General features: G+C 38.2%; 2 protein-coding genes across 8 annotated transcripts in view; both read left to right on the top strand.

Moving 5' to 3' along the window:
- The window catches only part of LOC112159050 (extracellular sulfatase Sulf-2), a 78,111-nt gene extending 63,228 nt beyond the window's left edge, over positions 1 to 14,883 (top strand). For 4 of the 7 annotated variants that reach the window (XM_036212880.1, XM_024292866.2, XM_036212879.1 and 1 more), the window contains 15 exons: positions 607 to 682; positions 1,282 to 1,410; positions 3,032 to 3,088; positions 3,969 to 4,095; positions 4,559 to 4,787; positions 5,775 to 5,976; positions 6,893 to 6,989; positions 8,088 to 8,182; positions 8,257 to 8,319; positions 9,190 to 9,359; positions 9,473 to 9,615; positions 9,697 to 9,820; positions 11,728 to 11,764; positions 11,928 to 11,984; positions 13,618 to 14,883. In XM_036212880.1, the coding sequence (XP_036068773.1) occupies positions 607 to 682; positions 1,282 to 1,410; positions 3,032 to 3,088; positions 3,969 to 4,095; positions 4,559 to 4,787; positions 5,775 to 5,976; positions 6,893 to 6,989; positions 8,088 to 8,182; positions 8,257 to 8,319; positions 9,190 to 9,359; positions 9,473 to 9,615; positions 9,697 to 9,820; positions 11,728 to 11,764; positions 11,928 to 11,984; positions 13,618 to 13,648 (1,637 nt within the window). In that variant the 3' untranslated portion in view covers positions 13,649 to 14,883. The remainder of the gene's footprint in view (positions 1 to 606; positions 683 to 1,281; positions 1,411 to 3,031; positions 3,089 to 3,968; positions 4,096 to 4,558; positions 4,788 to 5,774; positions 5,977 to 6,892; positions 6,990 to 8,087; positions 8,183 to 8,256; positions 8,320 to 9,189; positions 9,360 to 9,472; positions 9,616 to 9,696; positions 9,821 to 11,727; positions 11,765 to 11,927; positions 11,985 to 13,617) is intronic. The other 3 variants (XM_024292867.2, XM_024292869.2, XM_024292868.2) reach the window with 3 other exon arrangements.
- A 7,168-nt stretch (positions 14,884 to 22,051) lies between these two features.
- Positions 22,052 to 24,421, top strand: LOC112159580 (P2Y purinoceptor 1-like). Its single transcript, XM_024293747.2, has one exon. It carries the CDS (start codon positions 23,108 to 23,110, stop codon positions 24,092 to 24,094), a length of 987 nt encoding a protein of 328 aa, XP_024149515.1. The 5' UTR covers positions 22,052 to 23,107; the 3' UTR covers positions 24,095 to 24,421.
- Positions 24,422 to 24,657: the final 236 nt, after the last annotated feature.

Below are 24,657 nucleotides of genomic sequence, written 5' to 3'. Positions count from 1 at the left end.
TGCAACCTGCAGCTCAGGAGCCACATGTGGTTCTTTGACCCCTCCATTGTGGATCTCTCCTAAAGGAAAATAAAGCATTAAAAAAACATAACTGTAAAAAGTTAGTGAGGAGTAAAGAAAGTAAAGTGTGTTTATAAATTAAACAGTTGAAGGACATTGCGTATCCAAAGCTTTTTGGCAGATTTTTGAGTGTCAGATTTTCTTTTTTAAAACAAATTCAAGGATTTTAAGTGTTTGTTAAAAGAATTGTCACTCTGATTTAGTTTATTAGATTTTGTCTGAAAAATGAAAATCCAACATCGGCTGCATTGAGATGATTCTGTGACACAGGATGTCTTTTATTTTGAAAGGAAGTCATGTGAAATCCACTCCCACAATGAGCAACATTTTGAGAAAACTTTAAAACCTGTCATAAATTATTTCCACACATATTACAAACTGAAGTTTGTATACTTAAGATAACACGCAAGTCAAACCTGATGTGAATTGAACAGGAGGAGAACATGTAAAACAGCACAACATAAATCCAAGAAAGCACAACTTCTTTGTTTGATCCACACTGAGATGACTGTATGTTCCTAACATGCTGTGTGTTTGTGTTTCCAGGTAAATCCATGCCGTACGAGTTTGACATCAGAGTCCCGTTTTACATCAGAGGCCCAAACGTGGAACAAGGCAGCATGTAAGCACGGCGTCGGCCCTTCAGCCTCCACTCAGTCACCTGGAGGAAAAGAGGACATCTTTCTATCCCATCACTTCAAGTGTGGTTCTCCAAAGTACTAGCTAATACCATTTGGAAACCTGTTTCATACTGTAGGTTGATTGATGATTCTAAATTCTCCTTAGGTGTGCATGTGACTGTGTGATTGAGTGGCCCTGTGACAGTGGACTCAAATGGGATTCAGCCGGTTCAGAAGATGGATAGATGGAGTGGGGCTAAGAGGTGTAACTTAGATTGTCTGCATTGGCTGTTGGGCAGCAGCACCGTGGACCAATGAGAGTTTGGATAACACTGGTGGTAACACCATTAGGCTTATGAGTAGCCTCATGAAATCATCCACTTGAAGAAGAAGGAGACAAAATAATCATTAATAAGAGAGTAGAGGGCAGTACTGAGCAGAGAACAGAACCTACAGATAAAAGTGTTTAGAGACCTTGAGGAGCAGATGTTCTACTGTGATACATTTTTGCATGAAGATCTATGAAGGTTTTGTGTTTAGCAGGTATTGTAATTAAAGTTGTAAATACTAATGATTGTGTTTGTATGCTCATGCTCTTCAGTAACCCTCACATGGTTTTGAACATTGATCTGGCTCCAACCATCCTGGATATAGCTGGCCTCGATACACCTCCAGATATGGATGGACGGTCGATACTAAGTCTGCTGGACACAGACAAACCTGCAAACAGGTAACACAAACACACACTAACACACACACATCTGCAAGTCAGCTATAAGCACATACTGTAAATGCTTTGCTTTCAGTTTGGTGTCTTTTGGATAGAGTAGCCATTTTTTCATGCCCTCTTTAATTTTATGCTTATTACTAGAAAAACAAAGTCAGTCAGAGTGACCATCTGTCCTGAGTGGATAGAGGATCTTTGCCTAGATATCAAAGGGTCCACACCATGTTTTTCTTAAATCTTTCAAAGTAAACTATATCCATATAAATGATCATATATTAACTTTGGAACACTAAAAACCAAATTATTTATGAAATATTAGTTATTTTTGTGAACTCTTTTTATACCCAAAAGTAAAACGACTCGATCTATGAGGCTCCGCCTTTCGGTCCTTGAGGGTGCCGCCCATTTCACGACGTCAACCGAGAGTCGCCCTCGTCAGCTTGTCATCCACGAAAAAAAACATCAGATATAAAAAATGACATATTGATTTACATAATGTGTAGCCTGGGTGTTTATCCACAACATTTGAATCAGACAGAATGATGATGGCTAATGGGTTAATTTTGCAGTGAAATTTGGACAAAAAAATTAGATAACACCAGAGGAGCATTTCAAGATTTATTGAAATGATGAGCACATTGTTCTGGTTAGCACTGGCTGTGAACGTTTCTGTTCTCTTTGATGCATCATTAATCTAAAAAATCCTTTTCACTTTAATGCGGATCATTTTCCTGGAGACACGTCCTGGCTACACTCAGTAATCCATGTTCAAATCACTTCTTCTAATTTGTAGCTCATGTTTTCCACCAGAAAATAGTCTGCTCCCTTTCTTCACCAGGAATTAGCCTTATTGTTTTCTCCACCAGGAATTAGTCTTCTCCTTTTCCCCCACCAGGAATTAGTCTACTCTCTTTCTCCACCAAGGAATAGTCTGCTCCCCTTTTCCACCAGGAAATAGTCTTCTCCCTTCTCCACCAGGGAATAGTCTGCTCCCTTTTTCAACCAGGAATTAGTCTTCTCACTTTCTCCACCAGGAAACAGTCTTCTCCCTTTCTCCTGCCGTCTTCCCATTATCCCCGTCTGCTTGCACCATTCTCTGATATGTTCAGGATCCATCCCAACATGTCTTGTAGATTCCTCACCTGAAGTTTCTTCATGAAGTTTGAACATAAAATCAAACGAGCGTTTCTTGGCCATCACTTAACTGGATCACAACTCAGACAGCCGGTGTCTGCATGATTGTTTTTCAGCCGGAGGTGGGGGACTAGCCGATCACTTCCTGCTTAGTGGAGAAAATGTTTTTTCTTAGCCTGGGGGCGGGGCAGACTCTTCCTGGAGAGGGCGGTTCTCAACTTGTGATGTAAGCATGTGAGAACCTGCTCATCTTCTTGGGTATGGGAGGGGCTGCTGCTGAGACTGTAGGTTTTTACAGGATTACTCAGAAATACATGAATGCATCGAAATACCGCTTTGGGGTTCTTTATAGTGAGGAATGAACAGTATTATACGCTTAAAACCTCAAAAGTTAATATTTAATGGTATGACCCCTTTAGCACAAGACAGGAGAGACCCCAATCGTCCGTCTATCAGAAGAACTCCAGACTAATCCTCTTTTCTTTCTCAGATTCCAGCTCAACAAGAAGCCAAAGATCTGGAGGGATTCCTTTCTGGTGGAAAGAGGGTAAGCCACATAAACTCATCTCAGCACATGCTACAGGATTTCCTCTCATCACTCAGGTTCTGGCTGCAGGGTTTAAACTGGGTTTTACTGAATTTGCTAAAGCTTTGCAAGAGTTTTGTCTGAGACATTTAAACAACTACAACGAGGCTACGCTGCACAGATACTTTGAACAAAAATTATAAAATCCAAAGAAGCTGTGACAGAAGCTAGTTACAGCTCTTGCTTTAGCAATGACCCGGTGTTGTGCCAAAGGTACGTTCCCCCTAATAGAATGTGTTTCCCCGCTCTCAAGCATTGTTTTTTTGTTTTGTAACACTCATATTTTGTCCCAGTGTTTAAAGAAGGTGGATGATTACGATATACTTTATTCTGTTTTGCTATTTTGCTTTATTGGGGCGTACCAACAACCGACAGCTCAACAAACAGGTGGCAAACTTTGGATTAAAAAGCCTTAGACAGTGTTAAAAATACATTCTGAAATGACCTCTTTGACTGAAAACATTATGCAAAGATGACATGAATCACGACTGTAATTTGATGAAGTGCTGCACGCTTAAATTATAGATCTGCCGTGTAGCAGGGTTTATAATCTGACATTCAGGTCAATCGTTTCAAGCTTCAGTTGGATTTCAGGGTCAGGCATCTGCATATTCAACAGTTGTGACCTGATTATCTGTGTATCCATTATCGAGGTGATATAACCAGGTAAGCGACCTGTTAACCCATCAGCGTGTCTCTGCAGAACACACTCAGTGAATGGAGGATGACTTCTAAACTCTACTATTGCTGTTTACTACAAACTGTCAGGACTTTGATTTGACGCTTTATTCTTTTCATATTCGTACATTGACTGGGTGGACAAAATCTCCCTTATTGACAGGAAGTTGCTGCACCAGCAAGTTGAGGGGAAGGAAGTGTCGCAGGAGAACTTCCTGCCCAAACACCAACGGGTGAAAGACCTCTGTCAGAGAGCGGAGTACCAGACGCCCTGTCAGCAGACTGGACAGGTACAGAAACTCGTGACAGTGAGCGGTGAGATGGTTGTTTCCTCGTAACGCCCTTCTGTTACACCCAAATACCTCTATTACCGCAGATCCTGTTTTTGGAGAATAATTGAAACAAAACCACGAAAGAAACAGTGAAATTTAGATTTGAACCTCTGAAAGTTACTTAGCTTCAGTTAATCATTTGTTATTTACAAAACATGTCATAGTTTCAGATTTAACCGAGTTAAGTTTGTTTTAGCTGCACTTTTTAATGAAAAAACTCAGACTGGAACCTCAGAATGCACAAAACTTACAGACTGGATCAGGAATCTGTGATTCCAGCAAAGCCACAAAGAGCTCCTCTGATGTTAGCTAGCTTTATTTGTCATTGTCTCAGGTACAACTAAACGTACTACTAAAATAATAACTAATACCTAAAAAAACATTTTATATCCTGTGTTGTTCTGACCTTGACTCTGTGTAGAAGTGGCAGTGTGTGGAGGATGCAACCGGAAAGCTGCGGCTCTTCAAGTGTAAGGGCGAAGCTGGAGGAAGTAAAAACGTCCAGCGCAGCACGGTCAGCCGCCAGCGTCCGCTCAGCATCAAGTCACGCCTGTACCATCCGAAGCTGGACATATGTGACTGCGACTTTGGCGACCTTCGACTTTTGAACCTGCGGCCCTTCAACCAGAAACCTTTCCTTTCCAAAAAGAGTGAGTGTTGCTACTTCATGCCGTACTGGACCCCGAGGACCAGAGGTGGTACTTCATACTGAGGAATGAACATTATAATACACTTAAAAGTTCAAAAAGTTGTTTTTTCCTGGAATGGTCCCTTTAAGGTGTGTCTTTGACCTTGGGTTTTTAGGGAGAGCATGTTGAAAAAAGGAAATGTGTCAAAGTTCAACAACAGTCATCAGCAGCAGCAGCAGCGGTCATCGTCTTCATTTGCTGTTCTGCAGGCTGTTGTTTGCAAGTTTATTCACTGAAAAATAGATTCTGTACTAAATGTAATAAACGTAGCAATAAACCTTCCTAAAAATTCAAAAGTCTTTTTCAGAAAAGTCTCCTTGATCCTTTCCATTCAAAAGTTTGGGTGTCTGCCTTCATCTTCACTGCAGGGATGCAGCTGTAGATTCGTGGGGCAAAGCGGCCCTCTGCTGTCTGAGGAGAGAACTGCACCCAACTTACATATGAAACCTCTATTTTATTTAATTTTTCTTTTTAAAAAATAATTTCTTGTCACAAGTGCAATGAAATTCAAAAAAGTGTTTCCTGGTTTTTGCAAAACTCAATCATTAAAACAACCCATGGTAAAACTTACAACTACAAATAATTAAAAAATACATGAAATATGGATTATTTGGTCACTAAAGACAGGAAATCAAAAGTGATTTATTGCCAAAAACGTGCATTAGTCATAAAAAAACAGGATACACAAACAATAATTTGTTAAAAAATTTAAAACCGGAAAAAAATATTATCAATAAAATAAAACACTACATGACCATTTTACTATGAATTCAAAAAACATCCACCACTGCACAGTTCTAGCTGTCCAGGAAAAGTCTTGTCTTTTATGATCATTTTAGTAACATTTTTGTACAGTGAAAAAGGCTGTTTATTTTTATTTTGTTCAGTGTGACACTTCCAAAAATGACTTTATTATGAGTCTTGACATTTGCTGCATTTGTGTGTCAGAGCTGAAAGCCCAGAAGAGTTATGCGAGGAACCGCTTCAGCCGCTCCCTCCCCACGGAGAACAGTTACCCGGGCAACGGCAGTCTGGGAGACGCGTTTGGGAGCTTTCAACAAACAGGAGAAGAGCTGGAGGACGAGTTCAGTGGAATGGGAACCCCTCCCAGCACAGCAGTCCCATCCAGTTCCATCAAAGTGACCCACAGGTTCGTCTTTTAATGTGACTTTTCCCATGAATCCCTTTTGGCATTGCTGGAGCCTATCTCAGCTAAAACTGAATGAAGCTCAAACACCAGTTTGAGCTGGAATTTATTGAAGACAGGACAGAACTGGAAAATATACGATATTCTGCATCTAAAATGAAAGTGTTTTGCTGATCTCCACTAGCTCAGTGGAGAAATTGAGTGTTGGTGTTAGACTGGGGGCGGTGCTGACGGCATCGTGCTTATGTCAGCACAATACCACTCATATGAACACTCTAAAACTAAATTTTTGAAACTTTAAAACCAAAACTTTTTACCACAATTATGAGCTAGATATATAGCATTACCTTATGAGTGCTGAAACTGATAGCTAAAAACGCTGAAGCTGATCGCCAGCTAAAATGTTAGCTAGATGCCAAATTAGCCTAAAAAAATAAAACTTAGGTTAGCCAAAACAGTGTTCATGTACCTGAAAAACATTTCAAAATGTCCCAAAAAACTAAAAAAAAAGCCTATATTAGTCAAAACAGCTAGCACGTAGATAGCTAAACTCCAAAATAGTCAAAAAAAATCTCAGTAAATGCTAATAAAGTCCAAAAAGCTAGCAGAATGCCAATTTTTAAAACTCTAAAACCGCAACTTTTTAACATAATTATGAATTATAACAAGCATGAATATTATTCCAGAATAAATTAACTTAAACCTTAAATAACTTTCAATATTTTACTCTCCATAAAAAAAAAATTCGTCAAAATTATGCAAGTTAAATAAGTGCAAGATAACCTCGAGCCGTTAATAACAATAAAATAAAATTATCTGGAGGGCTGGATAGAATTCGGGCCTTGACTTTGACAGAAGCCATAGAGGATCCTCAGCTGTGACGTCTTACAGTTCAGTAAAGCTGATGTCTTCCCTCCAGGTGCTCCATCCTGTCCAACGCCACGGTGAAGTGTGACACAGGAGTGTATCAGTCTCTGCAGGCCTGGAAGGATCACAAGCTGCACATTGACCACGAGGTAGGACGCTCTGACCATGAACAACAATATTCCTACAACTGGGCATGTGGGTTTGAGAGAAGCACTGTTGCACACGGAGGAGCTGCAGGTGTCCTCCAAAACTCAGATTTTACTTCACTTTTTGCAAAAACTTGTTGGTCCTTCAGCAGTTCTTTCTGTTCAATATTTTTGTAAAGAGTCTCAGTTTGAAAACAATAAAATCAGAGATTTAACACTGGAGCTCCAGTGTTTGTTTTTTGATTTACTGTGACTGTTCAACCGCTAACATGATCAACATAATTTCAGTAGCGGCTCGCGCCGCTTTTCTCCTTCAGAATCTACTGGAATGATGCTGATCGTCTGAACGGTTGAAAAGTTACGGAATGTTAAAGATTTTGTGTTGAAGCATCACCAGTAACACCTCGGGTGTTAAAGGGTTAAGATCTCTCTGCTTTCTGTAAAAAAAAAAACATCCTCTTAAGTTAACCTTTTAACTTCCATAAAAAAAGAAAAAAAAGAAAGAAAGTTTTTTTTCTGCTGCTTATTGCCTTGGGAAGGGGCATCAAAGTAAATATTGTGAGTAAATAAATAATGAAACTTAAAGTAAAAAACTTTTTTTTTTACTTTACTTGGGGGCTCGGTAAAAAAAAAAAAAGAAATTCAAGGAAAAACAAATGTTCTGGTTACTAACTAGAACTTGTTTTTCTAAAAATTAAAGAAGTAAAAAAAATGGTTAATAACTGGTGCATACCAGATAGTAACTTTTTTTTTTTTTTCTAAAAATGAAATCACCCAAAAAATGTTATGGTCACAAATAACACCATTTGGGTTTCTTTACGAAACAAAATTCTTTTTTTTTAAATTATTATTTCAATTTTTGGGGAAAAAAATCTTCAGCTTCCCTTTAGGGGCTCTGTTCCTTGAGGAGTAATAAATGTAAGGTATTTTAAGGCCAAGTATGGTTTTGGCCCCCTCATGGCGATATTAATCTGTCCCCAAAATCAAAACATTTTCTTGTCAGCAATCAAATCTGAAAAAGCCCAGAGCATTTGCTTCTGATGTTCTACATTGGTCGCACATTTTGCACCAAAACTGATCATCCTCCTGTCTCCCTGTAAGATTGAGACTTTACAGACAAAAATCAAAAACCTACGAGAGGTCAGAGGTCATCTGAAGAGGGTTCGGCCCCTGGAGTGTGACTGCAACAAGTATCTGTAAGTAAGATCTCCACCTCTGAAAGTAGATCCAGGTTCCAGCAGGAGCTCAGCGCTGGTGTCTGTGTGCTCAGGTACAAATCCAAACTGAAGAACAAGATGAAGCTCAGAGGAGAAGGAGGACTTCATCCATTCAGGTGAGACTCTGTCAAATGAGTTCTGTAAACATCTATAGAGACAGGTTTAGTCCAGTTTATTCCTGCTGGAGATGAATTAGCTCCAAAGATCATCAGTATAGTAAATATATTGGTAAATATTCAGCACCTTAAGGAGCTACAAATACTATTGTTTTTTTGTAAAAATCTATAGAATAATGACATGTTCCTATTGTATTTTTGCCGCTGTGCTTCAGATCACCAAACCTAGTTCCCCCAAATGTTAAATTGAGCTATTTTTCTTTCTAAATAGACATGAAATTGTTTTATAAAACTTTTATCCAGCTATTTCCCTAATGGTTTCATTGTAATGTGTCTCCAGTTACTTCGAGGCAAAGGAGCTTTATTTGTTTTCCGACATTTCACACTCAAATGTTTGTAGTGTGTTCAAAAGGGGTTTCTGTGTTTATTTTTGGCATAATGGTTATCATAAAATGTGGTTTTATCATTCTTTTTAGCTTTAATAGATCATCAGCAAAGTCATCAAGAGCTTCAATGTGGAAACACATTTCTAATAGGATTTTTTATTATTATGTTTTCCTAATATTTTTGTACTAGAAGGAAAACACAACTAAAAAAGCTAGAATCCCTTTGTGTCAGTTACAATGAGGTTTACCTGCTCTGGTGTTGGAGAACCATTGAATTCTCTGAGAACTCAGAACACTTCCTGGACTAACAAGTAGAACAATTTTAAATTTAAAATCCGACACATCTGTTTGTTTTTCTGAAGACTCTTGAATATTGCACCCTTTTTTACAAAGTCTTTTTCACATAAATATTCATCTCAACTCCTAAATTTCTTAAAGCAGACTTTATTAACGTTGATTTTTTTATTTTATTTTTTCTGAGCAGGAAGAGCCGTGCTCGAGACAAGAAGGCGTGGCTTCAGAAGGAGCAGAAGAGGAGGAAAAAGATGAGGAAGATAATCAAAAGGATCAAGAACAACGACACCTGTTCAATGCCGGGACTCACCTGCTTCACACACGACAACCAGCACTGGCACACCGCCCCCTTCTGGACACGTACGGCCCACTCTCACATTCTGCTGACGTTCATCTGATGTAAAACTCAATAAAATACAAACGCTAGCATTTGTTTTATGTATTAAATCACATTTTCTGTTTGTGTGTGACAGTGGGTCCATTCTGTGCCTGCACCAGCGCCAACAACAACACATACTGGTGTCTGCGAACCATCAACGAGACCCACAACTTCCTGTTCTGTGAGTTTGCCACAGGCTTCCTGGAGTTTTTTGACCTCAGCACAGACCCGTACCAGGTAGGCACCATGAGACACCGTCAGTGTAGACTCAGACCCTGAACACAAGACCAGCTGAGACTGTGCTCTGATCCCCTGCAGTTAATAAACGCCGTGGGCTCTTTAGACCGGACCGTTCTCAACCAGCTGCACGTCCAGCTCATGGAGCTCCGCGGCTGCAGGGGGCATAAGCAGTGCAACCCCCGCACACGCTCAGTGGAGCTGGGTACGATACACACACATGCAATCACACATGAAGACTTTACAGTTTGGTCTGAGGGTGTCGGGTTCATCTATTTGTCCCGCTCAGTTTCAGAAAGTGGACTTTGATTCAAATATTTGGAAGTTTAGTCATTTTTTTACCTGCATCGACCTCTCAGAGCATGTGAATAGTGTTGATGTCTACGCCTGAAACTCTGAAATCAATCCTCCCAGTGAAGCTTTAGTTACAAAGACTCCAGCAGGTTTAAAATGGTTTTACTAACATGGATAAGCAAAGCAGAAAGTCTAAAAAGTCAAATGTTTTACATTTACAGTTTCTTCAGTCTCCAAAAGCTCCTCTGTGGTTTTGTACAGCTTTTATATAAAGAACCAGTCCAATAAAGAATGTGTTTTTGGTGTTTTTAACATGATCTTGAAGCATTTTTCTCAGGATGGAGGACATAGATAAAGAAAATTATGATTAAAATTGCATTTCTTTACGACGTAGTATAAGGTCACTTTAAAACCAAAACATTGTTTTTTATTTTAACTTGAAAACTCTGAATTTACAAGAAAAAAGTTATAACATTTACGAGATTTAAAGTTGTAAATTTACAAGATTTCATGTAGTACATTTACGGGATTTAATGTCATAAATGTACAACATTAAAAGGCGTAAATTTACAAGATTTAAAGTCGTTCATTTACGAGATTTAAAGTCGTAAATTTACAAGATTTAAAGTTGTAAACTTACGAGATTTAAAGTCATACATTTACAAGATTTAAAGTTATAAACTTACGAGATTTAAAGTCATACATTTAAGAGATGTAAAGTCAGATATTTAAAAGATTAAAATACGTAAATTTACAAGACTTAAAGTCTTATATTTACGAGATTTAAAGTTATAAACTTACAAGATCTAAAGTTGTACATTTATGAGATGTAAAGTCAGAAATTTACAAGATTAAAATGCGTAAATTTACAAGATTAAAATGCGTAAATTTACAAGATTTAAAGTTGTATATTTACAAGATTTGAAAGTGCATTTATAGGATTAAAAGGCATGAATTTACGAGATTTCAAGTCGTAAATGAACAAGAATGAAACAAAGTTATCTATGTGCTCAAAGATGAAAGACCTGGAGGATCTTATGAAGCTTTCTTAACAGATCGGTGTTAAAAACAAACAAATTCTGATCCTTCTACCAATTCAAAATTTAATTATTATCAGTGAGGTTGGCTTTCTGGGGTTGGGTGTTCAGTCATGCAGTTTTTCAAATGTAAAATAAAGATCTCAGACATTCATTTGCAGGACCGCCACTTTATTCTGCCCTTTCACTACACATACCCAGAATCCCATTCACCACCTTATGTCATGTCTCTGCCATGCACAGAAAAAACACCACAGGAGTTAAACAGTGTTGCACACACCCCCTTCTCCAAATGAAACATCCCATTTCAACACTAAACAACAAAGAGAAATTAAAATAATCTGTTACATTAGCACAAAAAAAATCCAAAAGTTGGGCCTCTGTGTGATGTGGAAGCATCAGAGTTGGAGGAGATCTGGTCTTTCATGGATGAAGAAATGACTTGGGGTTGGACAGCTGCAGGGATATGGACGGCTTCATCTAGAGGCTCTGCAGGGATCCTGCAAGCCGCACATCAATGAATAAAACTTTAGCAAACTGTAAATCAAACAAAGAAGCTTCCAAATATTTGTCCCCCAAATTTATGAGAAAAAAACGTGTACATTTACGAGATAGAAATTTACCTGATTAAAAGTCCTAAATGTACAAGAAAAAAACTTGTGATATTACCTTTTTTATGGTGCTAATACTCCGTATTTCTTATTATTTCATGTTACAATAAAAATACAATAAACTTCCTGTTCTGTTCCATCCTGATTCACCATCAGACTTGTCCTTTCAGCAGGTGGGCGGGCTCACGGCAGCTTCGACAACTACAGGTAGACACCTGAACACACTCCTCGCTCCTCTGCTCTGAATAAACTCTGCTTTCATTGCGAAGCTGAGGGCTGCTGCTGGTTGGCTTAAAGGGAGGGTGTGCATTTGTCTGGCTGTGTGTGCGTGTTTGTGTGTGTGTAACATGATGTGTGTTTGTTGTATCAGGCTGTTTGAAAGGAGAAAGTGGCCAAAAGTCAAGAGACCTTCCTCCTCCCGAACCCTGTGAGTTTGCTCTTCATCTGGCCTGCATGCTGCTTAGTGACCGACTTCCTAACCTGCTGTGTAACATCCTTTACATGTTAACACTTTAACACTGATGTTTCCCTTCAAATATGATTTTCATTTGATGACCTGAACATACCTTTGCATACGTTTGCTCTGCTTCTTGTTGAACTTTTGTAAAAAAGCAGGTCAGGAACTTCAGTTCTGCTGTTGTTCTCTAAATGAAATCTCCCCCCATTAAAATTCAAAGATCCTTTTGCACATGACATTGTTGAGGATCATGCAAATGGCACAACACTCAACATCAATGATGAGCTATGGAAGCAAAGATTCAACTCATTTCAGTTTTATTTATTTAGCCCAAAAGCTCAAAAAAATTCCCTCATTGAGCTTCATGCCGTTAATTGTACAGAAGCAGAAAGTCAGTCATAACATTTAAACAATAGCTGTTTGCTAAACTAAACAGACTAAATTAAACTGGTTTACCCAGCCCTTAAACCCTCCTTCTCAATAAGGAAAAACTCCAAAAAACTTGATTCATAAAAAAAAGAGGAAACCTTAGGGGTGTCCACATGAAGGAGAGATCCTCTCCCAGAACTGTTAAAGAGGATTTAGCTTATCTAACTCTACAACTATGTATTTGAAAAAAAGTTCATCAAGATAGGAGTGGGGGACAGGTGGGGGTGAGGTCCACAGCCTAGATGAGCCAGAGGCGAGGTCCACGGCCAAGAACAGGAGGACAGACGGTCCATCAGGAATCATTAACGTGTCTTTTTGACCTCGGAAAACTGGGTATATAGTAAAAACTGAATAAACAATTAAGTAGTTACATTTTTTTGTCATTGATTCCCAGGCCTAAACCAAACAAACAAAAAGAAAATACAATTTACAAACGCACAAGTTTGAATGACAGCAGCTTAAAACCAACTACACATATAAATCTTTAGAAGTACTTTGCCTGATACACACACACAACCACATTTATACAAATCTGATGTCTTGATGTGTCCAAGATTCATGTTTAAGTGATGCGTTTAAACGCTGCTAGAATGCTGGGTCATCAGAGTTTTCTTATCAGCTTCTTTGAACTTAGATTGTGAAGACTGCCATTTTTAAAACACTTTTTTTAAGTCTTCCAGAAGTCATCGCTCCCTTGCAGCAGACGTTGAAAGAGTCTCGCATCAGATTTGTGCGCAAGTGATGGTTTTGTGTGTGTGTATCAGGCGATTTGTGTGTCATTTTTGAAGATTTGTACATGTTAGTTTTGAGCTGTTGTAAGTCCACAGAGTCACGCACACATAATTAAATGAGAATATATTCTCTCCACAGCCCGTATCCACCTGCAAGGGTGGTTGTGACTAGTATAAACAGTCGAACTAGATCCACATCAGCCCAGGATCCAAAAAGAAACAGTCATTTCTGGAATCCTTCCAGCAGCATTGTGCTGTCTGTCAGAGACTATTTTTTAGAATTAATTAATATGAAATTATTTCTTTGTGAAACACTTCAGGTTAAACAACCTTAACAAACTGTCTTTTCCATCTGTCGGCCATTTCCATCGTCTGTCTGCTCACCCTCTAACTCAAACACTCCTGCAGCTGTGAGCTTAAAGATGAGTCTGCTGTGTCTGCAGAGGACCCATCTGGGATGGCTGGAAGGGATAGGACGCCCCCCGCTGCCAGCCTCACCAACCTGAAGGAAGGAGGCGTGGTCACCAAGCTGACATGACAAACCGACAGCAGTAAACCAGTCCGCTTCTGCAGCATCATTCAGCCTTCCCCACCCGCTGCTCAGGAAGACTCTGGGATGAGACCCTCACCCCTCAGCCAGAGGCTGCTCCCTCTGCTGCCACCTCCTGCCACGGTCAGGAAGGTTTCGGCCGGAGCAAACCCAGGGAAGGAGGAGGAGGAGCAGGGAGGCTCGGAGAAAAAGAGTCAGAAATTGATGGAAAAAATGTGTTTTTAGCAGAAATTTGACCTTTCAGGTTTGATAGCATCAACTCTCAGCTCAATAACCAAATCTCTATTCATAATAATGAGCCTTTTAAAGTAAATTAATGCTTTTTTTTTCATTACTCATTTTTTATATAGAATTAAGTTATTTTGCACATTGCAAAAACCAAATTATATGATTAAAATTCAATATTAATAAAATGAATATGTCTAAATTATTTTACCAAGACATGTTTGCTAACAAAGATCCTGAAAAGGATCAGTTTTCATTCATAAAAGTAAAATAAAGTTTGATTAAAGTCAAAAGGAAAAAATATTATTTTGTTTTCTACTCATAAAAAAAGAAAAAAAATGAAAAATTACATAAAATACATTAATATGTCATTTTAATATATCTCTAAAATAAAAATGTATTTATTTTAAAAAAAAATAAAACTTTTGAAGGAAAGTCAGTTCAATCTTTTACTGTATCCTTTGAGTTTTTGTAATAAATATATATAAATAAAAATCCTAAAAGACTTGAAAATAGTGCAAAAAATAAAACAAGGTAATACTTTAATTGTAACGTTAACCCTTTAACATGTGAGGCGTCACCGGTGACGCTTACACAAAAAATCTTTAACATACTTTCTAACCATTTACACGATCAACATCATTGACGCTGATCGTGCAAACGGTTGAACAGTTACAATACATCAAAGAACATAAACACTGGAACTCCAGTGTTAAAGGGTTAATTTTTATTAAAGTTTATTGTAAAAATATATATATATTTCTTGAAAATGTTTACAACTCTTTCATTGCCATTTTGCGTCTTGTGTCAAATTAAATTACATATTTTTTAAATAATTAAATTTATAGAATTTGAATAAAATGTATGGAAGCCCAAACTGTTCATAATTAAATAAATAAATATGACCTTATTCAATCAAACAACACTCCAATAAAAGTCTTGAAAGATCATGAAATTGTGAAAAACCTGCACACAAAATTTTAATTGAGCATTTTATTATTAAATACATCTCATTTTTGCTTTAAAACATGCTTATCACGTTAAAAATCATTTTATAACAAAAATATTGAAAATAATTTTTTTAAAATCATGTTGAATATTATTATAACAATGTGTTTTTTTTTCCACAAATTCTGATTTCAAAATCACTATTTTCCATAATAGCTTTTTTTTTATTTCACATTGCTGTTTTTCAGAACATCGTATTCATTTCATAATGAACAATTTGGGCTTCCATAGAATGTAGCTGCCTGTTTTTGTTTGTTGCAGTCCTCGATCCATTTGGCCCAAAATCTACAGCTGTTTGATTTAAAAATACTTTGTAAAATTTAGGATTTCACGTTTCCCAGAAGGGTCATCATTAAAGATGTTTGTTGAAGTATTAATATTAACTAGAGTGTTGTAGTAATCTGAGACTCTCCTCCTCCTCCACCTCCTCCTGAAGTGATCTCCCGGTGACCACTGTCATGCGTTCTTGTTTTTGTTTCTCTGTGAAGATTGTAAAGAGCTGAGCATTTCTCTGCTAAACTCAAGACTGGAAGAACTTGAGAGATTAAGCATCACTTCTCATAAAGCAAACTTTTTTTATTCTTTTAATTTTCCTCGCTTGAGCGTCTGTCAGTTTATGGCTTTACTGATGAAGAAATGAACCCGTTGACTGACATGAGTACCCACAATGCAATGTAATTCCCAGTATTCAGTTTCACAAAATCCCTAAAAAAAACTGTTACGTTTACTCACAACGTTGCTATGAATCAGCTGAATACTGCTAACGAAGACTGGCAGTGGGCGTGGCTACTTCTAAAAGTACTTTTTGAACAAGTCACAGCTGTTTGTTGTGTCTGATTTCCCTCCCTACTCCCTAACCCAGGGGTGTCAAACATACGGCCCAGTAAATAGTTGAATCTGGACGAGTCGTGAAGAGAAAAAAATTTTAAAAAAGGATGTTGAGGGGAAAAAAGCAAGTTTCTAGCCCATTCCAGTGTCCCCCCATGACATTTTTTTAATTAAAACATTTTCCCAGTAGTGTTTTAATTATTATTGTGAAGTTTTTACCCCAAATCCCACAACCTAAATGTCTTAAAAAGACATTTTTTCATGTTGATCTGAAGCCTCTGTTTCCAAAATCTCCTCTGAGGAGGCGTGGCTTTTGTCACTAGCGTAAATCTTTGCCGCTGCTACATAGAAAAGTCAATATCGGTAATGTCCAGCTGTATCATTTTGAGCCAGATGTCAGCTCAGACGTGGAAGTGAAGAACTTCGTGGACCAAACTTACTAAAAATCAAATGAGCCGCCGTTCGCATTTCCGTGGTCACATCAAGAATGATTGAGGATTCTCGCTGAGATTTTCCAGCGTTCTCAGTCCTGCTGCTACCATAAGTATTATTTAAAACTCACACAAAAATTCCAGTGACGGCTGATTTGACCACGGAAATGTGAACGGCGGCTCATTTGATCGCAGCTAGACACGCTAGCCGGACCAGATGAGGGTTTAGTGCATGTGCAGCAGAGCTGTTGATGGACAGAAGATCATTCATTCAAACAGAGTCTGTCTGTGAGAGTTTGATTGACAGATTTAAAAGGAGAAATACTCGGAAATGCAAAAACAAAATGATTTCTTATTACATTTGTGCTCTTTCGTAAGAAAAATTCCACACAGACATGTTAGAAACTCTAAAAACAGGATTTTCATCAAAGGGGGACTTTAAAGAAATGGCTGCAATGTGTAATTCTGCCACTAGGGGAAGCAAAGGAAAAGAAATACCAAAACAAGAGATCAAGAAATAAACATAATTTCTTTGCACATCTGGGTAAGATGCAGTTTGGTTCCCTGCCAACCTCACCGCTGTTAAGTTGCTACAAAAATTATTTGGTGACACCACAATTACCAAAATGTCGTCAATAATAATAATAATAATAATGAATGATTAGGCTATTAGGTTGTTTGAGGCATTCTTTTACAATTGAGGGAAAAAAAGCAAAGCTACAAACATGTTGACCATTAAGTTGTTTTGCTGTTATGTTTCTGGTCCGGCCCACTTGAGATCAGCCGGGTTAAATGTGACCCCTGAACCAAAATGAGTTTGACACCCCTCCTCTAACCCCTTAAGACTATAAGATCCAGAACCATCCAGTGTCCTGAATTGTAATGCAATACAGACAAATGATCTTTAAAAACAAATGCAAACATGACTTCACTCATTTGCTGAAGTAAAAACCTAATAAATACAAGAATTTTACGAAGACTAAAATAAATAAATAAATCCTCTTTATTCTAACAATCAAAATTTGGATGATTTATAAGAAAACATATATTGCTATTTTTGCCAATTTAGTAAGCATTAACTGGTTTTGCGCTAAGACTTCGGGGAAGTTTCCAGGACACTGGATTTTGGAATTGTAGATTCTTATATTCCGACAAAATGATGAGAAGTGAGAGGATTCAAACACAACAAATGTCTTCATTTGCAGAAACACAACATTGTTTCCCAAATTATGTAACATTTTTTGCACCAAAATGGAACCAAGTGACCTATAAATATATATGAGGATTGGATTCTGTCTTTCATCCTCAAATTATTATAAAAGATGAACAACTCATCACAGTCTTCAGAAATCTTTCACATCAAATGTTGAAGCAAAGACATTAGAGCTTCTAGAGTGGAAACTCAAAGGAACAAATAGATTCTCTAGAAAACGTCCTACAGCAAAGGCTGACGTCAGAAGATGAATGTATGATGCACGAAGAGGCAGTTAGAAATCTGTTCTCATGCCAACAAATATTTATTTTGAAGCACTTATCACTCTGCCATTGTGTAAGCTCTAGGATGAACACAACATTACAAGCTTACAAAGTTAAGAACAAGAATGTGAGCAAACATTCTTGAATATTTTAGATTCAAATTTAAAGTTCAGACATTCACTCCCGTAACCTAGAGACGTTCACAAAAGTATCCAATACTTTTGTCTCAGTAGTTTGATTATCCCGTGTTGATCAGAGACGATGGTCGTTGGAGGAAAAGTGTGAGTCATAGTTTTTGTTGTTGTTGCTTTTTGCCTTTTTGTGAATGTGTATTTGTAGACTGTAAATAAGAAAGAGCTGCAAATACTGCTCTCTTGGTTCCTGACTGCACCTGCAATGTTTTGGTTCTTTTTTTGGTTGTTCTGCGACACACAGAACCGCATTCGGTCGGAAACGGCTGCTGCATTCCAGTTTCACAGCTGGGATGTGGAGCTTGCAGGGGTTGGGAGTGATCCGATCACACTCGAGTCCAACATTCCCGAGTCGTCACATATTGATGGTTAGGGAACCCTCCGCGTCACTTTTTGATGTTTCGAGTGTCCCCGACTCGTTTTTTGACGTGCTGGCTGTTCCAATTAAGCAGCTAGTACCGGTACTCTAACCTGGTACCGGATTAAGGTTAGGGTTAGGATACCAGACGTACCGGTTTGTGGCCCGGGGAGCCTTGATTTATTTGGAACAGCCAGCTCATCAAAAAATGACCAGTTGGGGAAATCCAAATCGTCAAAAAGTGACATAGAAGGTTCTTAACCAAATGTCAACATGTGACGAGTGTTGTCAAGTCATCTTTTTTACAAATTGCATTACCTCTAGTAAAAAAAAAATGTTCTTGTAAATATGTAATTGTGAAATATAAACTAATGATTATTGACAGTCATACTGCCCCCCCCTCCTCCTGATTAAACTTCAGGGAAAGGTTGAACACTGTAAAACGTCTCCTCCTTCCTCTGTGGAAGCAGCAGGTCACCTACCTGTTTTAACCTTCACTGTATTTGTTCTGTGGAGCTTTTTGCTTTGTAAACTTAACTTCATTTGTCGGCTTCACACCCTCTTTGTTCTGTTTGTGTTATGATACAGTCCAGCTGTGCCAAACCCCCCCATCAGTCACCTTTTTAATCTCAGTCTTTCTTTTGCCTCAAAATAAAGAACTTGAACTGCAGTCTGCCCTCCTTACATCCATGTTCTGTTATTTTGGCCTTGTTTTGCATTAGAAAACTATATCAGATCCAGAGGTACAAAGACCCAGGCTCAGCAGATGATGTAGGACTCCCTCAGGGGTGTTAAACTCAATCGCACAAGGGGCCAAAATCCAAAACACACCTAAGTTGCGGGCCAAACAGGATAAACATTTATTGAACACACTAAAGAAAAATTTTAAAACAGTAACTTTTTTGCATAATTCTGAACTAGATATATAGCATTACCTGCAATAATGCTAGTGTGAATGGCTGCTGAAGATGCTAGTGCTGATAGCTGAAGATGTTGAAATTAAAAGCTAAAACACTGAAATTGATAGCTGAAATCACTGAAGCTAATAATACTGTAGCTGAAAACGCTGAAATTGATAGCTGAAATCCCTGAAACTAATACATGAAAACGCTGAAATTGATAGCTGAAATCACTGAAACTAATAGATGAAAACGCTGAAATTGATAGCTGAAATCACTGAAGCTAATAGCTGAAAACACTGAAATTGATAGCTGAAATCACTGAAGCTAATAGCTGAAAACACTGAAATTGATAGCTGAAATCACTGAAGCTAATAATACTGTAGCTGAAAACGCTGAAATTGATAGCTAAAATCACTGAAGCTAAAAGGGGAACATGCTGAAGCTGATATCTTGCTAAAATATTAGCTGTTCACTGTTGACTAAATTCCAAATTAGCCTAAAAAAAAACTTAGGCTAGCCAAAACAGCTAGCATGTAGCTGAAATATTAGCTAAACTCCAAAATAGCCTTAAAAATCTTAGTAAATGCCAAAATAGCCAAAAATCTAGCAGAATCCCAATTTTTAAAACTTTAAAACCTTAACTGTTCAACATTACTATGAATAAAAACAGGCAGGAGTATTATTCCAGAATAAATCTACTTGAACCTTAAATCATTTTCAATATTTCACTCTTCATAAAAATCTATTTTGTCAAAATTACACAAGTTAAAAATAAGCATAAGATAACACTGGGCCAATAAAATAAAATGATCTGGAGGGCCGGATAGAATTACCCAGCAGGCTCATTCTCTGACACATTCTATAGACAATTAGTTGTGGTTGTCGTACACTGTGTTTGTTTCACTTCACAGATTTTCAGGATGGGGGGGGGGTTTCATTGGTCTGATGGAAACACTTCACTTGTGTGTTTTCCACATAATAGTCTCACTTTCTATAGTGTGTCTGAAGTATTGGGGCCAATACCATCAACAATCTGATTTTACCAGTAAGTTATTCCAAGTTCATCATTGAAACAGACACACATCACATAACAGACGAGCAGCACCACATGGCCACAGCTTCAGGTTGGTAGTAGACAGTCAGATATTGCAGTTGAACTTGGCGAGTCTAAAAGTGTTCATCAGCAGACTTGTATGAAGACTCTAAACTACTGTCAGAGTTTGACAGACCCAGAAGTGAAGCCCGACAGTGACAGACCACAACCATGACCAGAACGTAAGGACGTCTGGACTCAGACATGGTTCAGCAAACGCCACACAGCTGCAGGCCCCGTTTACCAGATGTGAGGTACTACGGTTGACAGACAAACCATCCACAACCAACTCCACCGCTTTGACTTGAATCACAAATGGCCATTACAGGTGACTCCACTTACACCAAAATACCACTGTGAAAGTTTACAGTGCACACAAGACCAAGTGACCTAGACCATGCACCGTTGGTCTAGCGACCTGTTCACTGATGAGTACTGGGTTGACTGAGAAGCATCCAGCTGCAGGTAACATGTCAGATGGACATCTGCTGAATGCCGGACGTGGAAGTTGCTTTTGTTCAAAGTGGAAATGGTTCTTCGACTTCGAGGAGAGATGATAAAGGGAAGAAACGTAAGTTAAAGAGTGTGTTAATATTATCTATATAAAAAATGTGATTTTTTTTCGCTGATACATTTTATAAAGATTACAAATTAAATGAATATATACCTTATAGATTTCTATTGTCTTAATTCCACAAGTTCTCCTATGAATGATTCAAAAGTCTGTTGACTAGGCTTGTGCGGTACTAAGGTAATACCGAACACTGTTAGTGCACCGGTGACTTGGTGTCTAAAAAGAACACAACTTCCACAGTTTGGGAGTACTTTGGATTCCAAGCAAATGAAGAATGAAAGCCCCTTAAATCCGATAAGACCATTTGTAAATTATGCATTGAAAAGGTGACCACGAGAAATGGAAACGCCTCTAATTTAAAGGACGCATCTCCACAGAAACGCGAACTGCAGCTGAAATGATAACATCGAGTTTGGAGCCTGTCATTTAAGGGGACGAGGACCCCCTTCTCTGGTGGAGCGATGCTGAGAGTCGTCTTCTCCAAATGTTGCGACTTGCCCAAAAGTACTTTGGATGCTACGAGACCCAAATGTGACCTGAAGCTCAAAAGGTCTCTTGCCTTCCAGGCCTTATTTCTTGATAAGAAAAAAAAAACACTGGACAAATCCTATGAAGGATTTGCAGAAACAGGGATTCATCCTAAAAGGTTCTGTAGAATGTAAGGTTTATGACTTTACGACACCTGGATCCATGGGAGGACCCAGAATTAAGATTCTAAACATCGTTTTTTTTTTATTTGTTCTGTTCTTTAAATCCAGTATTTTTTGACGACAATCAACTCTTTTGGCTGTACAAACCCAGCTGACCACCAGAACTTCAGCCGCATCCGGTCGTAAGCTCCAGAAGAGCCTTCGACCGTCCTCCTTCACCCTACGACAAAGCTGCTGCTGCTTTCGTCCTTCTCGTCGGCCTCAGGAGAAACACCTCTGTCTGGTGAGCTCTGTCTGAAAGTCCAGTCCAAGTCCAGCTTCCAGTCACCGTGGCGAGGAGACCCTCTCAGCAAAACTGTTGCGGTTTGATGTGGTCATAACAGCCAATGTGATTTATCCAGACTAGTGTCTTGAACAGTTTAACATAATTGTTTTTCTCTTAAACCGTTCTGAGGCATAACTTTGCTCATCCACCAACTTCCACACACCTTTATACACACACACAATATTGAGTTTCTTTGTTTCATTTTGTATATATTTTTATGCTTATCTCTTAATAAATATCAAAAAGGCAGTTTGTGGTGCTTCTTCAGAAATTCATAAATCTAACTATCTAAAAGAGTTTATTAACTGTATTTTTTGAGGCAAACTTAAAACACTGAAGTTTGTCAAAATGTTTAGTTCTTGATTCACTATGCCCACTGCGCTTTGGAGGCTGGCAGAGTGATACGCTATTTCACTTTTTTCAAACTGTACTTTACAGTTACTTCTTTAAACCAAAAGCTTTGTATTTTTCTTTAACCAGAGAGCCACAATGGAGGGGTAGAAGAGCAGACGCCGGCTCCAGGATGGCGTCGTGAAATGGGCAGCAGTGGCAGGCGGAGCTTCAGGAATCAAGTTGTTTTACTTCCGGGTAGGAAAAGACTAATATTTCATAAATAATTTGTTTTTTAGATTTCTAAATGTAATTTATGGTCATATATATGATTTAGTTTGCTCTGAAAGGCTTAAGAAAATCATGGTATGTCCCCTTTAACATACAGTTCCTCAGGATGGCCTCCAGGTGTCAGTGTTGAAGCATGATTGGAAAATATAGCATAAAGGTAAAAAGAACATTCATACTGCTTAAAACAAACAAATAAAAAAGCAGTAACTTAAACAATTAAAAAAATTGGTAGAAAGAAAAAAATTAAATATAAAATGTTTTTATTATTTTAGAAGTAAAAAAATAAACGTAAAAAATGCCCTCAGTTCTGCAAAGGCATCATAAAATAGCTTTTTATGGTTATATTTTTTAAAGATGTTCAATTGAAGTCTAAAAATGTCACTGAACAGGAAGGGCTTATCAGCAGCAGAGCTCTTGTGTAAAGAAAGTGTCGTTTATCTGGGTGACAAAAAAATATGATGTTATTGAAAAAAGTTTTTAAAGTTAATGTTCATGCTGACAGAGAGAAAACAGTTAAAACACAAACAAAAGAAAATCTTACAATTTAAAATATGAATCGAGAACACCCTGACATTAGCAGCTCTGGCTTTAACAGGAAGTTTTTTTTTTTGCTTTCTGTTTTCTTTTTTTGCTTTCACTTCTTTCACTCCGACTCAGCCTCAGAGCACTGAAGCTCGACTGGCTCCTTCCCAGCAGAAAAGATGAACTCGTCCGGCTGTGTTTTCAAGACATACGATGGAATTGAAAACAAGCTGCTGCCTTCTTTTTATGCCATCACGCTCATCATTGGACTTGTGGATAATGCATGGGGGCTGAAGCTGCTGCTGCAGAATTGGCAGAAACTGGGAACCATAAACATTTTCGTCCTCAACCTCGGACTTGCCAACGTCTTGCACCTGTTCACGCTCCCCTTTTTGATGGTGTACTACTTTACTGGAAGGAAATGGATTTTTGGAGACGTTTTATGTAAGGTGACGAGACTCTGCTTCAACTTGAACCTGTACTGCAGCATCGGGTTCCTCACCTGTATCAGTGTGTACAGGTATCTGGCCATCGTCCACACTATGAGAATGAAGGGAAGACTAACCGTGACTCGTTCTGTGGTGATCTCAGTCCTGGTTTGGGTTTTGGTGAGTGTTCAAAGTGCGCCAGACATCTTTTTTCCAAAAACGTACAATGGACAAAACAAGTGCTTTCACTCCACAACTTTGCCAAGGACTGAGAATTACCTCAAATACAGCCTTGTGTGGACAATCACTGGATTTTGTATCCCGTTACTCATCACACTGGGCTGCTACGGACATGTGACTCTTGTTCTGTGTCGCAGGAATACTATAGAGAAGACGCTGAGACAAAAGTGTGTGAAATTTCTTTTTATCTTGATTCTACTTTTCTCTGTCTGTTATATCCCGTATCACATCTTTTGGAACCTAAGTCTCTTCTCTAGAGTTCTGTATTTTAAACAGACATTCTGTGTTTGGTGGGATGAACACGTATTCACTGGTCATCAGATCAGTCGGGGGCTTGTGACTCTGAACAGCGCCCTCAATCCTCTGGTTTATCTTCACATGCCTGAACAAATTGCAGCTCACATCCGACAGCTTCCACAACGAGGCTGTAAGATTTTCAATAATTTTTCTGTGTGTAGCAGACGCAATATATCTGTATCACAGACTGAAGACACTTAGAATATATTTTTTTATGCTCAGGAACATCTGAAATGTCTACTACATTCTCTGTATTGAACTGAATGGTGTCTGTAAATACATATAGTTGTAAAGCTCGACTTTTGTTTAGAAAAGACATTTTTAACTGGCTTGAATTTTGTATTTTTTTTAAATGAAATATAGTATGTTTATTTTTGTGAAACCTACAGATGCTACAACTCTCAATTTTAGACCAAACCACATGTTACATCATTAAACCACATTGACAGGAGAGTGAATTGCTGCATCTCTGCTGCCGACCAGAATGTTCATGTTTAAAGTGTCAAATGTGTGTTGTACCAAAATTAAAAATGATTTATTATTTAGTGGTTTATTAAATTATGAGTCAAATTGAGTATTTTTCTTCATTGTTAATTGCTTATTAGCAAATAAGAAAGAAGTTTTTCAGAATTTTACTATTGTTGTTTTGTAATCCAGAAATCATATATTGAACCGAATGCAACCGTGACCCAAAGAAAACTTTGTAGTTCTTCACAGAATTAACCTAAAACAACGCCACAATTCTTATCAATAGGTGAGGGATA

The sequence above is a fragment of the Oryzias melastigma genome, linkage group LG7 (assembly GCF_002922805.2).
Source record: "Oryzias melastigma strain HK-1 linkage group LG7, ASM292280v2, whole genome shotgun sequence".
Classification (NCBI taxonomy): Eukaryota; Metazoa; Chordata; class Actinopteri; order Beloniformes; family Adrianichthyidae; genus Oryzias; species Oryzias melastigma.
The sequence above is the reverse complement of the archived record's forward strand: the minus strand, read 5'-3'. Positions and strand labels throughout refer to the sequence as shown.

Bases quoted from the DNA above. Each gene is read 5' to 3' on its own strand.
- LOC112159580 (XM_024293747.2), top strand. From the start codon at position 23,108: ATGAACTCGTCCGGCTGTGTTTTCAAGACATACGATGGAATTGAAAAC.